This window comes from Chrysemys picta, chromosome 3, assembly GCF_011386835.1.
Source record: "Chrysemys picta bellii isolate R12L10 chromosome 3, ASM1138683v2, whole genome shotgun sequence".
In the NCBI taxonomy this organism is placed as follows: Eukaryota; Metazoa; Chordata; order Testudines; family Emydidae; genus Chrysemys; species Chrysemys picta.
The window spans coordinates 50603116-50620368 of record NC_088793.1 but is presented as its reverse complement, the minus strand read 5'-3'; the positions used below and the strand labels follow the sequence as shown (position 1 = coordinate 50620368).

Below are 17253 nucleotides of genomic sequence, written 5' to 3'. Positions count from 1 at the left end.
TAGCTGTCGTTATGGAAAATATCCCTAGGGTCAAGTGCAACAGGAATGTATCTGGGGAGTTTGAGGAGGGAATGGAAGGCAGTTCTATATGGGCTACTGGGGAGGAACCTGAGGATCTCTGAGTGGTCCTCCATGAGTTTGTCATCCCCTTCTAACCCTCTATTATCCACTCCTACACCTGTCTCCTCTTCTGGCTATCCATTTCTAGTTTTTTGTTTATTGCCTCTCTCTATGCTCACTGTCACCCTGATCTGATGATTGCAGCACTTTGCAAAACATGTCCTCCTCACTCCTCCTCGTTTGTCTCCTTATCTGATAGAGGTACTCCGCCAGTGTGTAGGGGCTGTCCCTCAAGGGCCAATCTGCAGAAGCAAAAGAAACAATGTACAGAGTCAGTATTGCGTGTGATCACAGTCTTGAATCATAAAAGTTATATACACCTCTTTCTAACTTTCCCTTGGCAAGCACGCAGCATGACCAGAGCACTAAACACAGTGAGTTCGGCCGGGGGTCGGGGGGAAGATGGGACAAAGGGTCTGGGTCATAGAATCATAGAATATCAGGGTTGGAAGGGACCTCAGGAGGTCATCTAGTCCAAACCCCTGCTCAAAGCAGGACCAATTCCCAACTAAATCATCCCAGCCAGGGCTTTGTCAAGCCTGACCTTAAAAACCTCTAAGGAAGGAGATTCCACCACCTCCCTATGTAACCCATTCCAGTGCTTCACCACCCTCCTAGTGAAAAAGTTTTTTCTAATATCCAACCTAAACCTCCTCAACTGCAACTTGAGACCTTGTTCTGCATCAGGTATCACTGAGAACAGTTTAGATCCATCCTCTTTGGAACCCCCTTTCTACACCTCATCCACCATTTCATCCTCAGTGTTGACATCACTGGCCGCTGCCTCTAGTCCCCACAAAGTATCCATTGGGCTCTTGGCGGTGGAGGTAGGTTTGCTGCTGAAGATGGCATGCAGCTTCTTGTAAAAGTGACATGTTTTCGGTGCAGCATCAGAGCGATGGTTGGCCTCCATTGCTTCTGATATGCCTGCCTCAGCTCCTTGATCTTAGCTTGGCACTGCTGTGTGTCCCTTTCATGCCCCTTCTCACCCATGCCATGAGCAATCATAGGTTCAAAGTTCCTACGGCTGGATTCGAGCTGCAACTGCACAGCCCTCTCTCTCCATAGACTCACCAGATCCCAGCAACTGCAGTGTACTCCATGTGGGAGCGCAGGCCAGCATGGTCAGCTGGGAAGATGTGATATGAGCTGTCCAGGCTGAGCAAACAGGAAGTGGAATTTCAAAATTTCCCGGTGCTTTAAAGGGGGAGGGGTGAATGCCTGTGAACCTGGCAGCAAGACAGTAGAGTAGAAACTGCTTACCAGAGCGATTATGCTGCGCATTATGGGACACCTCCTGGAGGCCACATGGGGCAATATAAGCGAGCACACTGTCTACACTGACATTGCATCACTCTAACTTTGTCACAAAAAGCTCTATGCCACTCATCGAGGTGGTTTTATTATGTCGGCATAGCAGGAGAATTAAATCGGTTGTGTGTACACCTCCACTCTTTTGTCAATGAAAACTGACTTTTAGTGTAGTGTAGACAAGGCCTTGGGAAAAAAGGGGGAAAAGCCCACTCACAGCAAGCAGATTAAACTTAGAGTTTACAGTGGGGAGCTAATTCCTACTGTTGGTGAATGTGAGCTGGAGGTAAAGGTAAAAAATTACAGTGAAAAGTTTAATTTTGTGATAGTTCCAAGGCTATGTGTATCTATCGTAGGGTTAAAGATGTGTCAGGCATTAGGTCTTGTTCAGAGAGTATATGCTGTACAGAGCCAGGAGCAAATAAAAATTAAAGATAAATTTTAGGATGTCTTTGAGGGGCTTGGGAAAGTGATCACAGAGTATAAAATTGAGCTGTCAGAGCCCAATAGTCCCATGATACATGCTCCTAGGAATGTTTCGCTGGTTCCAAGAAAAAAAAATTAAAGAGGAATTAGATAATTTGGTTGCTAGAGGCATTATTAAGAGAATGGAGGAACTCACAGAGTGGGTCCTTTCTCCTATGTGTAGACCCAAAGGAACTCAATAAATATATCAAAAGGAAACATTTTCCCACAAAGGAGGACATTTTTTGAGAAATGGCACAGACTAGATGTTAGATGCTTCAGCTGGGTGTTTTCAGGTTCCACTAGAGAAAACTAGCACATGTTTGTTCATGTTTAACACCATATGTGAGATTCTACTTTCACAGATTGCCTTTTGGATTGAGTTCACCACAAGAAGTATTTCAAAGAATGGTACAACAAATATTTGATAGCATTGAAGGCATCAAATCAAAATATGTATTGAGGATGTTTAAATATGGGGATGTACAAGGGAGGAACATGACCAGAGACTACAGAGAACCCTAGAAAGGGCTCGCTGAGGGGATTAAAATTACATAAACACAAGTGTAAATTCAAAGTTAGAGAAATAATATTTTGATGAAAAATTAACGGTGCAAGGGGTACAGATAGATCATAGCAGTGTACAAGAAGTTACAATACGCCATCTCCCACAGATAAAGTTGTACAAATGTTCATGGGCATGATAAACTCTGTGGGTAAGTTTGTACCAAATTTGGCTTCTAAAACCAGCAACCTAAGAACATGACTGCACAAAAATAATCAATGGACATTGGTGGCACATCACAAGAAGGAGTTTGAGAAACTAAAATAGTTAATACAAGGGACTCCAGCACTTAAATTCTATGACAGCAAAAATCAGACCAAACTGTCAACAAATGCCTCTAAAAAGGGCCATGGGGTAGCATTTCTTCAAAAATATGATGAGCACTAGAGGCCTGTGGCATGTGCTTCCAGAGTTTTAACTAAAACTGAATGTCAGTATGCACAAGTTTAAAAAGAGGCTTTGGTTCTAGTTCATGGATGCAAGAAGTTCCAAGTTTTCCTATATGGGAGACCAGTGTTAGCAGAAATAGATCATAAGCCACTGGTGCCAATAGCAAAAAAAAAAAAAAAAAAAAAAAAGAATTAGCTGACACTCCTCCTAGATTAGAGATTATTCTTTCAGTTGCAGCTGTATGATGTAAAATTAGAATAAAAAACCTAGGAAAAATTTAGTGGTGGTGGCTAGTCTGTCAAGAGCTTATGATAGACTAGTAATAGAATCAAGCCCAGAGTCAAACACTGTGAATGTGAACCTGTTAAAGAAAATGTGTGCCCAGTTTCAGATAAAATGTGGACTGTAATTGCTGACATCACAGCACAAGATGAAATTTTACAAAAAGTAATACAAGTAATTATAATTAATGCAGGGTGGCCTATAAAGTATACGCCCATTCCTCATCACCAGTTTGAAGGAGAGTTGTTAGTAATGGAGTAATTTTGTTTGGGGGCACCAGACTTGTAGTTCCCAAAATGGTACATCAGGATATGTTACATATGGTACATGGGTACTGAAAAATGCAAAAGGGCTAGAAATATTCTGTACTGGCCACAAATTAATACAGTTATAAAAAAACCTATTAATGCTTGTGAAAATGCCAAAAATACAGAGATCTCCAAACAAAATGGCTTATAATGGTAAATGAAGAAATTTTGTCACCCTGGTCCAAAGAAGGCATGGATCGGTTTACTTATGATGGTAAGAATTATATATTGGTTCTGAATTATTCTCACTTTCCAGAATAACAAGACTTCAGAACACTACTGCAAAACATGTTATAGTGAGTATCAAATCTGTCTTCACCAGGCATGGCATACCAGATGTGGTCATATCAGACAACAGACCACAATTTGATTGTTATGAGTTCCAATGTTTTGCAAGAGAATATGAGTTTAAGCATATTACATCTAGTCTAAGATATCCACAGTCTAATGGACTTGTGGAAAATGATGTTAAGATAATAAAAAGACTACTAAATACGGCATAGGAGTCTAACATAGACCCTTATCTGGAGTAACTAAATTATAGGACAGCTCATTTGAAACATGGGTTTTCACCAGCGGAGTTTTATTTAACAGGAAGCTCAAAACAAGATTATCTAATTTTGTAGCAACTGATGATAAATATAATAGAGATGTGAATACTTAAAGCAGTGGTTCTCAACCAGGGGTAGGTGTACCCCTGGCAGAACACAGAGGTCTCCTGGGGGTACCATCAGCTCATCTAGATATTTGCCTAGTTTTACAACAGGCTATAGAAAAAGTACTGGTGAAGTCAGTACAAACTAAAATTTCATACAAGGACTTGTTTCTACTGCTCTATGTATTATACCAACCTGTGCCCTGCAATCAGCTTACGCTGATGGGCCGTAGGTTGCCCACCACTGTATTATACACTGAAACGTAAGTACAATTTTATGGTAAAAATGAGAAAGTAAGCAATTTTTCAGCAGTAGTGTTCTGTGACGTTTTTGTATATTTATGTCGGATTTTGTAAGCAAGTAGTTTTTAAGTGAGGTGTAACTTGGGGGTACAAAAGACAAATCAGACTCCTGAAGGGGGTACAGTAATCTGGAAAGGTTGAAAGCCACTGATTTAAAGGGTAAATAACAAATAGAAACAGAAACATTACACTGGTCTACAATTTTTGAGAAGTCTTCTGCTTCAGAGATAAAATGTGCTATTTATTATGTATTTTGATGTGCTGAATTCAAATATGACAATTAAAACAACTGATTGGCTACTGTTTCTAAGATATTTAAGTTTTTACATTTTATGTCTCTGTATATTGTGTAGATAGTAGAGTTTTAATCATAAATTGTAAACCTAGGTCTTTTCATGTGTTTATGGTTGCTTTACATGATAATATTTCACCTGTCCTGTTTATGTAACACTTTAAAAATCAGCAAAAGGGTTATATAAATAAAATTTATTATGAAACAAAAGGCAAAAAACTATTACGTACATAGTTTAGTCCTATTCAGTGTCTACTCGGTGCTTCTTGGCTTGTCTCTTGTATTCATTAAATGGAGCACCTCTTGTCACTGTCCAGCAATAGTCTGCAAGCACTGATTGGCTCCATTTGCCCTCATAGCGTTTCTCCATTGTTGCAATGTCCTGGTGAAATCGCTCGCCGTGCTCGTCACTCACTGCTCCGCAGTTTGGTGGGAAAAAATCTAGATGAGAGTGCAAAAAATGTATCTTTAGTGACATGTTGCAACCAAGGCTTTTGTATGCCTGGAGGAGGTTTTCCACCAACAACCTGTAGTTGTCTGCCTTGTTGGTTCCGAGAAAATTTATTGCCACTAACTGGAAGGCTTTCCATGCCGTCTTTTCCTTGCCGCGCAGTGCATGGTCAAATGCATCATCTCGAAGAAGTTCACGAATCTGAGGACCAACAAAGACACCTTCCTTTATCTTAGCTTCACTTAACCTTGGAAATTTTCCATGGAGGTACTTGAAAGCTGCTTGTGTTTTGTCAAGGGCCTGGACAAAATTCTTCATCAGACCCAGCTTGATGTGTAAGGGTGGTAACAAAATCTTCCTTGATTCAACAAGTGGTGGATGCTGAACACTTTTCCTCCCAGGCGCCAATGACTGTCGGAGTGGCCAATCTTTCTTGATGTAGTGGGAATCTCTTGCACGACTATCCCATTTGCAGAGAAAACAGCAGTACTTTGTGTATCCAGTCTGCAGACCAAGCAAGAGAGCAACAATCGCTACCAAGCTGCCACTGATGTTGGTCATAGTTTATGCACCTCAAAAGTTGTTTCATGTTGTCATAGGTTTCCTTCATATGGACTGCATGACCAACTGGAATTGATGGCAAAAGATTGCCATTATGCAGTAAAACAGCTTTAAGACTCATCTTCGATGAATCAATGAACAGTCTCCACTCATCTGGATCGTGAACGATGTTGAGGGCTGCCATCACACCATCGATGTTGTTGCAGGCTACAAGATCACCTTCCATCAAGAAGAATGGGACAAGATCGTTTTGACGGTCACGGGACATGGAAACCCTAACATCACCTGCCAGGAGATTCCACTGCTGTAGTCTGGAGCCCAACAGCTCTGCCTTACTCTTGGGTAGTTCCAAATCCCTGACAAGGTCGTTCAGTTCACCTTGTGTTATGAGGTGTGGTTCAGAGGAGGTGGATGGGAGAAAATGTGGGTCCTGTGACATTGATGGTTCAGGACCAGAAGTTTCATCCTCTTCCTCTTCCTCGTCTGACTCAATTGAGAATGATTCTGGTGCATCAGGAACCGGCAGTCCTTCTCCGTGGGGTACTGGGCGTATAGCTGATGGAATGTTTGGATAATGCACAGTCCACTTTTTCTTCTTTGACACACCTTTCCCAACTGGAGGCACCATGCAGAAGGAACAATTGCTGGTATGATCTGTTGGCTCTCTCCAAATCATTGGCACTGCAAAAGGCATAGATTTCCTTTTCCTGTTCAACCACTGGCGAAGATTTGTTGCACAAGTGTTGCAGCATATGTGTGGGGCCCACCTCTTGTCCTGATCTCCAATTTTGCAGCCAAAATAAAGGTGATAGGCTTTCTTAACCATAGTGGTTATACTGCGCTTTTGTGATGCAAAAGTCACTTCACCACAAACATAGCAGAAGTTATCTGTACTGTTCACACAAGTACGAGGCATCTCTGCTCACTTTGGCTACACAGAAATGTGTCCCTTTGCAAAATCAAACACTGACAAATAAGAGAGCAAGATACTGTATGATTTCTAGAGCTGATATAGGTCAATTTGTTCAGCAGAGTGATGTAAGCTTCGTTATGATTGCATCATCCATGACTTCTAGGAATAACATGATGTAATTCATATAAGGTATGACGCAATACCAGCTTCAGATTGCATCATTCATTGTTTTGCCTAAAAAGCAAGTACTGCCCAAACCCAGTCATAGATTTATTCATAGATCCAGTCAAAGATATATTTTAGTCATTTCTGGTTTAAATTGAGATCCCTTCCCTTTATAACTCACTTATCCTCCACCATTCCCAAGTCAAGGGTCGTATATACTGACCCAATAGCATATCTTGAAAACTAGAGCCAATCAACAATTTTAAGCATCATTTTCATTCTCAGTGACCCAGAATTAGTAAAGTTTGACTACATTTATTTCAGAAGCATTTTGGCTGTAGAGCAGTGTTATTATGATAAGGGGTCATGGGAACTAGAGCCTTTGCTACACATGAGAGGATATGTTTCTGTGATGGTAAAACATGGATGCAAATAGCAGTGGTCTCTTGTGAGATAGCTGCTAAGTCACATGAAGTTGTTACTAATAAAATGTCAGATTTACAGATATAATAGGAGCATTTCAGTGCATCACAGAAGAAAAGGAGGACAAGGAGACAGTGTTCAATTCTACAATGTCTGAACGGGAGGAGGATACGGAAGAAACAAAACAATGCAGATACTAATGTTATGTCTCACAGATCTGCAAAATGTTGGAGGGCACCGAAAAGACTTATTGAAAATTGTTAGTTGGCGGAGCTTCTCTGTTCTGTTACTGGTTGTTAATTGTGGTTCATGTCATTATTGACTGTCATTACTTGAGAAGGGGAGATGTTAGAATCATGTCTCTTTAGGAGCTAGCCTGTGACTCAGCTCTCTTTCTCACCTTAGCAGCTCTAAGAAGTTGATACATTTACCTTGAGAGGTTACAGTTTTGTTTTTAGCAGCCCTCCCTTCTAATTAGACATGCTGTAACAGGCACGGTGTTTTACTTGAATAAAGAATCATCTTTCTCGCACACTGGCTTTGGACTTCTTCATCAGAACACTAAAGAGAACACAACGGTTTGGTTATGGGTTCTCGGTGTCGGTTGGAGGCTGAATCCATGTTGGCCAATACTGGAGAATTCATGAGCAAGTCTGGGTGGAAGGGGGGATGAAAATCATAGTTTCCAAAAGAATGGGCTATGTTGGATCAAGGCATGGATTTAATTGTTATATGCAAATTTGGCATAGCACAGCAGGTGAAGCCAGTAGTGTCTGGTGGTAATTCAAAAAGCAGCAAAGATACTGCTCCAATGTTTGATTGATCAACTCTGCCCATTAATCTTTATCTGATAGGAAGACAAGGTGAGGGACTTGATGCCAAGGAGTCTGAGAAATTCATTTGGGAGATGAACTGGAAACCCCTGTTCAATAGCGTGCCCCTTGGTAATGTGTGGTAGCAGAGGACATTTTCTGTGAAGAGCCAAGCCATCTCCTGTACAGTAGGAACAGTACTGCATGGGATGAAGTATGCCATATTTGCTAGGAGGTTGACAACAACCTGAATTACCAAGTGTCCCTGCGAGCATGGCAATTATACAATAAAGTCCATTAATATAGTAGACCAAGGCTGCAAAGGCATGGGTAGAGGCTAGAGGAGACCTCAGGGTCTTGATTATGGGTTCTTGGTATGGGTTCAGAAGTCATAGGACGTTATATAATTCTTGATGTAAACTCATAGGACTGGCCACCAGAAGCTCCCAGCCAGGCCAAAATAGTCCACAAGCAGCAAATTATGGCATAGTTTCAATATCTGAAGCCTAGGTTGTCCTTCCAGCACATAAATACAACCCGTGTGATAGAGGACGTCATTTTGTACTTGGAACTTAGAGTCAAGTCAGGTACCCGCATTGTTCAGAGTCTGGTGCATCAGGAAGCAGATGGAGGATGTCAGCCTTCTGTCAATCATCCTGTTGACAAAGCTGGACATATTGAGCATGATGGCAGAGAGCTCTTCTCCAGGTTTGAGATATTCATCTTTGTGGGATAGGACATCTGCCTTCCCATTTCTTGACCCAGGTGAGAGGCTACAAGAAAGCCAAAGCAAGCAAAAAAGAGAGATGAGTAGATCTGGCATTGGTTATGGTGTCTAGCACTCCATACATACTCCAGGTTCTTGTGGTCCATCAGGACTTGGAAAGGAACCAGGATCCTTCTAGGAAGTGGTGACACTCCTCGAAAGCCACCTAAATAGCCAGTAACTCTTTGTCCCAAATATCACAAGATTTTTCCTGCTAGTTAGCTTCCAAGAATAAAAGACATGGGGCAGAGTTGGCTGTAGGGGGCTGCATACTGAAATACTGCACCTATGGCAAAGTTCCAAGTGTTGGCCTTAATTGAAAATGGTTTAGTAAGATCTCGATGCATCAGGACAGGTGCAGAGGTGAATGTCCTCTTCAGTCAGTCAAAGGCTGACTGAGCCTCCATGGACCAGGTGAACCAGGCTCCCTTTTGCAGGAGTGCCATTATGGGTGCAACCAAGCTAAAGAATCCTTTAATAAATTGCCCGCAGAAATTGGCAAAGCCCAGAAATGCTGCACCCCACATACATCCTTGAGTGTGACCCAATCAGATTGCCACCACCTTTAGGGCAAGATGATATGTTCAAAAATTCCACCGTGTCCTTATCAAACTTGCATTTTTCCAGCTTTGCATAAAGATGGTTCTGGCAGAAGTGTCTCCACAACAGTGTGCATGTGATGACATGCTTGTTGACAGCCTCAAAGAATTCTAAGAGATTGGTGAGGCATAACTTCCCCTTACAAAAGCTGTGTTGACTCTTTCCCAACATATCAAGTTCATTTATGTGTCTGATTATTCTGTACTCTACTACAGTTTTTACCAATTTGCTTGGTACTGAAGTTAGACTCACCAACCTGTAATTGCAAGGATTGCCTCTGGAGCCTTTTTTAAAAATGAGCATTGCATTAGTTACCTTCCAGTCATCTGGTATGGAGGCTTGTTTCAGAGCTAGCTTACATACTACAGTTAGTAGTTCATACTTCAGGACTCTCGGGTGAATGCCATGTGATTCTGGTCACTTATTACTATTCAATTTATTAATTTGTTCTAAAACCTCTTATAATGACACATCAATGTGGGACAGTACTTCAAATCTATCACCCAAAAAAGATAGGTCTGATGTGAGTATCTGGCCCACATCCTCTGCAATGAAGACTAATACAAAGAATTCATTCAGTTTCTCTGCAATGGCTTTGTCTTCCTTGGATGCTCCTTTAACACCTTGGGCGCCTAGTGACCCAACTGCTTCTTTGGCAGACTTCCTGTTTCTGATGTACATCTTTTAAAATTCTCACTGTTAGTTTTTGTGTCCTCAGCAAGTTGCTTCTCAAATGCTTTCTTGGCATGCCTTATTATGCTTTTTATAGTTAACCTGCCAGAGTTTGTGCACCTTCCTATTATCCTCACTAGACTTCTAAATTTTAAAGGATGCCTTTTTGCCTCCATTATTCTGCTGTTTAGCCATGATGGCATTCTTTGGGTCCCATTATTGTCTATTCTGATTTGGAGTATACATTTAGTCTGAGCCTCTCTTATAGTGTTTTTAAATAGTCCCCATGCTACTTACAGGCATTTAACCCTTGTGACAGCTCCTTTTAATTTTCCTCTAACAAGCGTGCTCATTCTAGTATAGTTCCCCTTTTTAAAATTAAATGTTAGTGTGGTGTGTGGCGGGGAGGGGGATATGGTGAGACAGAAGGACCTACCAAGACTAGCCAGATGGCATTCCAGATGATTGAAACAAGCCCAGCATCCAGAGCAACAGCTCTTGAGGTCAACCTACCAGCCCAGAGTTTATGTCTGTAACTGGCCAGTCACCTCAAGTCCTAAAAACTTCAACAAAAAGCCACATTTCCTCCATCTTTTACTAGTGCATCTCTCCCCCATCCTTTAGTGTCTGTTGGTTTTGTCAAAAGCAAGAGTAAATACAAAACTCACAGCTGAGTTAAAGATCCAACAAAAGAACTGAGCCTTTCTTCCCCACTAAGGACTGTATGATAAAACAAGAGACTCTAACCAATATCCTTCCTCTCAAAAGAGGAACTTTTTTTGTACAACCACTCCGTTTCCATTTCAAAATGTTTTGTTTTGCATTCTTCTTCATCTGTATAACCTAGGCAATGAACGTCCAAATTCTGGCATAAATTTTCTAGCATGTTTGCCATGGAACTAAGCAGGCCAAGGTCTCTGTACTCAAAACCCTGAGCTGTCCTTAGCTGTTTAATGGTGTGCAGTAACATGGCCATGTTAATACCTTTGATTCTCTGGGCCCACTTATTACATCAAAATTAACACAACAAACGCTATGTCAAATTTCTGACTAATACTTTGACTCAAAAATTTGGCCATCTAAGTATCAGCTGTATCCAAGGGTTTCAGTTGCCTCTTTGGGAGTTTTTTCCCCTCAGCTCTGCTGCTCTCTCTGAGGTGCTGTGGTGACCAGTGCTGCCAGGATTGGACAGGCCAGCTTTAATGAGCAAGATACAGGTCACCATTTCAGCAGCCAAGTCTGGGCAGGGGTCCTTGGTCCCCCTACTCTGAGCAGAAGTGGAGGAAGACAGGATTGGAAAAAACAGTTCCTGTGGTAACTGGCTCCTCACCCTCATTCTCCACAACAGGAGTGATGGCAGAAAGGCAGCAATAATGAAATGTCACACCTAAGTCCTCAGTGCTCACAATAGATTACAGAGCTCAACCAATTCCTCCTCCCTCTATTCCTGATCTTGGGACACATCTAGGCTTCAGACACAACATAGACTGTGCCGATACCAAGTCCAGTAAAGGGCTCCAGGCATTAGTTCGTCTCTCATACTCCTCCCCCCTCTGGCAGTCAGCTTCAGAGAAGGCCTCTCAGGGGTTCCCAGCTGTTTGGCCCATATGAACTGTGTGTGATAGAAATGGATAGAGCTATAGCCTCTCCTGATCTGGGTAAGCCAGTCCAGGACATCTGACTTCTAGAATATCTATTTTCAAATCTCAGCCCACTCTTTGAGAGACCCCACTGAGAGACAGCAAGCCCAGCCTTTCTGAGGGCAGGGAGAGTCCTGATCCCTTGAAATATTTTCAGAGTGGTCCTTGAGCCCATTATTACTTCTTTCCCTGAAGCAGAACTATAGGACCAGATGCCCAAAGAGGAGAGAAATAAGGGAACTCTTCCTCCTTAGGGGAGGAGGGACAACTGTCAATCAGTTAGATGATCAAAAATAGTTTTTAAAAAGTATAAATCTTGTCTACACTCAGAGTTAAACTGGCAACTGAAATTCCAGTGTTTACAAGACCCTAGTTTTGAAATACTGTAAAGGACATTTAAAGCAGATGGGAAAATGAAGCAGATCCCAATGACTGGATATATTGGATCACACTTATCCATCACAGACACAGAATATTTTCAAACTATTTGTCATCTGGGGGAAGAGTTCAGGAAATATCTTATTGAATTTTAAAATATATATTAATATATATATTATATATATGCCTGCACACATATATATACAAACACACGCTGTACACCCATATACAATAGCTTTAGAATCAGTGCTGAGAAAGCAGAATAAGATCATTCTTATGGTAAGTAAATATGTGCATTATTCAGGTATAATTTGAAGACTACTCTGTATTGACTATTAAATATAATTGCTTTGCTCTTTCTTATGAAAAGCCATGCATCTGAAAGTGTCATGTTGACTTTTAAATTAATTTTGAAGTTCTGCATGTGTGTTTATACTGTAGGATATGAGTCTTAAGAATTTGGTAAGAAAATGCACAGCCAGAACCCTCCCTAATATGGAGGGGCATACAGCCTCCCTTTAATTAATTTCAAAGTCATTTGTGTATAGCCATTCCTTTTTCTCTCAATCAGGTTGTCTTAATCCAACACTGATTTTCTCAGCACTAGAGATAATAGATGAGGTCAAAGTCTTTCTGCTGAGCTAAGGTTACCAATAGAGAAATCTCTCAAGCTGACAGCTTGAACAACTTGAACATGAAAGGAAAGAAACATACTTTATTTCATCCAGGCTAATACAGACCTATTTTGAAGTCAGAGGCAAAACCAGCAAAGCTGCTGTCAGAAAGGCCAGAGAGATTAGCTAGCTATGGCCTTTTCTTCACAATAGATGTCATTGTAGCCTGGTATGAAATATTCCAAAGGGGATGAAATGGGGGGTGAAATAAATGTTAGTTGTGCACTATATTGAAAGTAATGTCATTATGCATGGATTCAGCAGAAGTAATGTAATCATGGCCCATGCAATGACATGATTCAATTACAAGCATTCATCTCTCACAAACATCTGGAACACAAACAGTACAGTCATTTGCACACCTTTTAATGGATAAATTAAATCTTTACATTGATGTCTCAAGAAAACCTTAATTCTTGAAGGGCATAAAATGTTTTTGAAAGAATAAAACTGAAACAGACCAGAACTGCATAGGTAACTATTTTTGTACTTAAACTATTCCCATAACTGTCTGCGATGTATTCCAAGTAATTCACAACTCAGGCCTGGTCTACACTAGGCGTTTATGTCGAAGTTAGCGCCGTTAAATCGAATTAACCCTGCACCCGTCCACACTGCGATGCTATTTAGTTCGACATAGAGGTCTCTTTAATTCGACTTCTGTACTCCTCCCCGACGAGGGGAGTAGCGCTAAATTCGACATGGCCATGTCGAATTAGGCTAGGTGTGGATGGAAATCGACGCTAATAGCTCCGGGAGCTATCCCACAGTGCACCACTCTGTTGACGCTCTGGACAGCAGTGCGAGCTCGGATGCTCTGACCAGCCACACAGGAAAAGCCCCGGGAAAATTTGAATTTGAATTCCTTTTCCTGTCTGGCCAGTTTGAATCTCATTTCCTGTCTGGACATCGTGGCGAGCACAGCAGCACTGGCAACGATGCAGAGCTCTCCAGCAGTGATGGCCGTGCAGTCTGGGAATAGAAAGAGAGCCCCAGCATGGACTGATCGTGAAGTCTTGGATCTCATCGCTGTGTGGGGCGATGAGTCCGTGCTTTCCGAGCTGCGATCCAAAAGAAGGAATGCAAAGATCTACGAGAAGATCTCTAAAGACATGGCAGAGAGAGGATACAGCCGGGATGCAACGCAGTGCCGCGTGAAAATCAAGGAGCTGAGACAAGGCTACCAGAAGACCAAAGAGGCAAACGGACGCTCCGGATCCCATCCCCAGACATCCCGTTTCTACGAGGCACTGCATTCCATCCTCGGTGCTGCCGCCACCACTACCCCACCAGTGACCGTGGACTCTGAGGATGGGATACTGTCCACGGCCGGTTCCTCAGACATGTTAGGGGACGGGGAAGATGAGGAAGGAGATGAGGAGGGCGAGGCAGTTGGCAGCTCTCACAACGCTGATTTCCCCGACAGCCAGGATCTCTTCATCACCCTTACAGAGATCCCCTACGAAGCGTCCCCAGCCATTACCCCGGACACAGAATCTGGTGAAGGATCAGCCAGTAAGTGTTGTAAACATCTAAACATTTATTTTTAACAAAACAGGAATATTAACAATTAAAAGAATGGGTTGTTCATGATTAGTGTGCCCTAGGCGCTTAACGGTTTAGTAAGGGGCAGTGCAAGTTTTGAAAAGAAATCTAGCAATGTCCGGTTTTCAGTGATTGTCCTGCACAAGCCGCTCTACTGTGTATTCCCTGCTACTGCAGCTACAGTAAAATGCGGTCTATATGTGCGGGGATAGAGCAGTAATCCTCCTGGGACATCTCGATGAAGCTCTCCTGGAGGTAACTTGAAAGCCGTTGCATGAGGTTCTTGGGGAGAGCGGCCTTATTGGGTCCTCCGAAGTACGACACGTTGCCGCGCCACGAGATTATCAGGTACTCGGGGATCATTGCTCTGCACAGCAGGGCGGCATACGGCCCTGGTCTTTGGAGGCTTTCCCGGAGCATTCTCTCTTTGTCGCTCTCGGAGATCCTCATCAGGGTGATGTCGGCCATGGTGACCTGCTTTTAATTAGGTAGGGGAATGTTAGTGTTGGGACTGCTTTCCCGTTCCTTTACAGAACTGTCACCGCTGGTTTGCAGCCACGCGGTGGAGGCGGGAGAGGGGCAGCCGAAAGGGATCATTCCCGGGGACAGCCGCGAGGGGGTGGGACAGGGGCAGAGTTCCCGCTTGCCGGATTGCTGGCAGCAGGGACTGACATTGATTTAAATGTGAAATGAGGCCAGTGGTAATATAAAAGTTTTAAACTGCCACAAGTGTACGGCTTACCATGTCTGCCTGCAACAGAAATTCCGTTGTGCTGCCTCGCTTCTCAAATGTGCTGTTCAAGACCCCAGGCACAGAATGCGAAGGCCGAGAATTCGACCTTGTGCTGAGTGCGCATGTGAAAGGTGCTGTGCATGGTCTTGTTCACAGAGAAAGACTATGTTCTTTGTTCACAACTACATTTATCTTTCTGAGGAATTCACTCCCTTTTTCCCATTTCCACAGCCCCGTCTGCGACTGTCTCACAACCTAGCCTGGAATCACACTCCCAGAGGCTAGCGCGGATTAGGCGTAGGAAGAAGAGGACACGGGAGGACATGTTCTCTGAGCTTATGGCCTCTTCCCAAGCCCAGGCAGCACAGCAGACCCAGTGGCGGGAGAACTTGACCCGAATGCACCAAGCCAACATGGATCGGGAGGAGAGGTGGCGGCAGGAAGACCAGCAGGCGACTCAAACGCTGCTTGGACTACTGAGGGAGCAAACGGACACGCTCCGGCGCCTTGTGGATGTTCTGCAGGAACGGAGGCAGGAGGACAGAGCCCCGCTGCAGTCCATCTCTAACCGCCCTCCCCCGCCACCAAGTCCCATACCCACCTCACCCAAAGTGCAAAGAAGGAGAGGCGGCAGAGTCCCTGCTAACTCTCACTCCACCCCTGCAGAGAGCTCTAGTAGCAGAAGGCTCTCATTTCCCAAAATTTGAAAAGTTCTTTCCTTCCCGCCTGACACAAGCCCACGTCCAAGTTTCACCTCCCAATGCCATGTGTAGTTGATAATAAAAAATTCGTTTCTGTTAACTACTGTTTCAATCATGTTCTTTTGGAGGAGGAGGGGAAAGGGGGTTGGAAATTGGACAGGACAGTCTCCTTTGGCAGGGTACATAGTCGGGGGCAGGCACAGCAGCAGGGCACATACACAGTGCAGTGATGCAGTGACTAGTTGCCCCGGTTAGTCTGGGAGGTTGTTTTGATGTAATGTTGGGGGGGGTGGGTTGCTCTGTGACTTTGTGGCGGGGGAGGGCAGTTACAGATCTTAAGCGCCGGTCCTTAGACAGGATCACAGAGCCACACAGCATGGGATCTGTAACCGTCCTCCCCCTGCCACAAAGTCAAATAGACCTCCCATACACACAGTCCCGATCAGGAGGGTTGACAGGCTCCGTTGAAACAAGCATCCCACCGCAGCGGAGCCTGTCAATCCTTGAGTTTAGAAGCTGCATTCGCATCACAACACTAGACCCGCCCCGCACCACAGTCTGCGTCCCAGTTTTAAAAAATTCCCGCTAAAACAGTATTAAAGAAAACGGTGTGCTTTAACAAAGTAGAACTATTTTTATTTCGACACGTGTGTTGGAGGGGGGGTGAAGGGGGTATGTAACTGGATAGGATAGTCAACATTACCTGGGTAAAGAAACGGGGGCAGGTTTAGCTTCTCAGTACACAAACTATAAAATCACAGGTTACCCTGCTCACTCAGGAACTTTGCTTTCAAAGCCTCCCGGATGCACAGCGCTTCCCGCTGGTCTCTTCTAATCGCCCGGCTGTCTGGCTGTGAGTAATCACCAGCCAGGCTATTTTCGTCAACCTCCCACCCCGCCATAAAGGTCTCCCCCTTGCTCTCACAGAGATTGTGGAGCACACAGCAAGCTGCTATAACAATGGGGATATTGGTTTCGCTGAGATCACAGCGAGTCAGTAAGCTTCTCCATCTCCCCTTGAGACGGCCAAAAGCACACTCCACCACCATTCTGCACTTGCTCAGCCGGTAGTTGAAGAGTTCTTTTTCAGTGTCCAGGGCGCCAGTATAGGGCTTCATGAGCCAGGGCATTAGCGGGTAGGCTGGGTCCCCGAGGATGACTATAGGCATCTCCACATCCCCAACAGTTATTTTGTGGTCCGGGAAGTAAATACCTTGTTGCAGCCGTCTAAACAGACCAGAGTTCCTGAAAACACGAGCGTCATGAACCTTGCCCGGCCATCCCACGTAGATGTTGGTAAAACGTCCCCTGTGGTCCACCAGTGCTTGCAGCACCATGGAAAAGTATCCCTTTCGGTTAATGTACTGGGTGGCCTGGTGGTCCGGTGCCAGGATAGGGATGTGAGTTCCATCTATGGCCCCACCGCAGTTTGGGAATCCCATCGCTGCGAAGCCATCTATGATCGCCTCCACGTTTCCCAGGGTCACTACCTTTGGCAGCAGTACATCAACGATTGCCTTCGCTACTT

General features: G+C 43.7%; 1 protein-coding gene across 1 annotated transcript; it reads left to right on the top strand.

Annotated features, from left to right (window-relative positions):
* The first annotated feature begins 13538 nt into the window (after positions 1-13538).
* On the top strand, positions 13539-15825 carry LOC135982231 (uncharacterized). Its single transcript, XM_065587913.1, has 2 exons — positions 13539-14261; positions 15256-15825. Exons 1-2 carry the CDS (start codon positions 13685-13687, stop codon positions 15729-15731), a joined length of 1053 nt encoding a protein of 350 aa, XP_065443985.1. The 5' UTR covers positions 13539-13684; the 3' UTR covers positions 15732-15825.
* The last annotated feature ends 1428 nt before the right edge of the window (positions 15826-17253 follow it).

Coding starts and splice junctions, on each gene's coding strand:
- LOC135982231 (XM_065587913.1), top strand. CDS start 13,685: ATGCAGAGCTCTCCAGCAGTGATGGCCGTGCAGTCTGGGAATAGAAAG. Junction 14,262..15,255: donor ATCTGGTGAAGGATCAGCCA/GTAAGTGTTGTA, acceptor CCATTTCCACAG/CCCCGTCTGCGACTGTCTCA.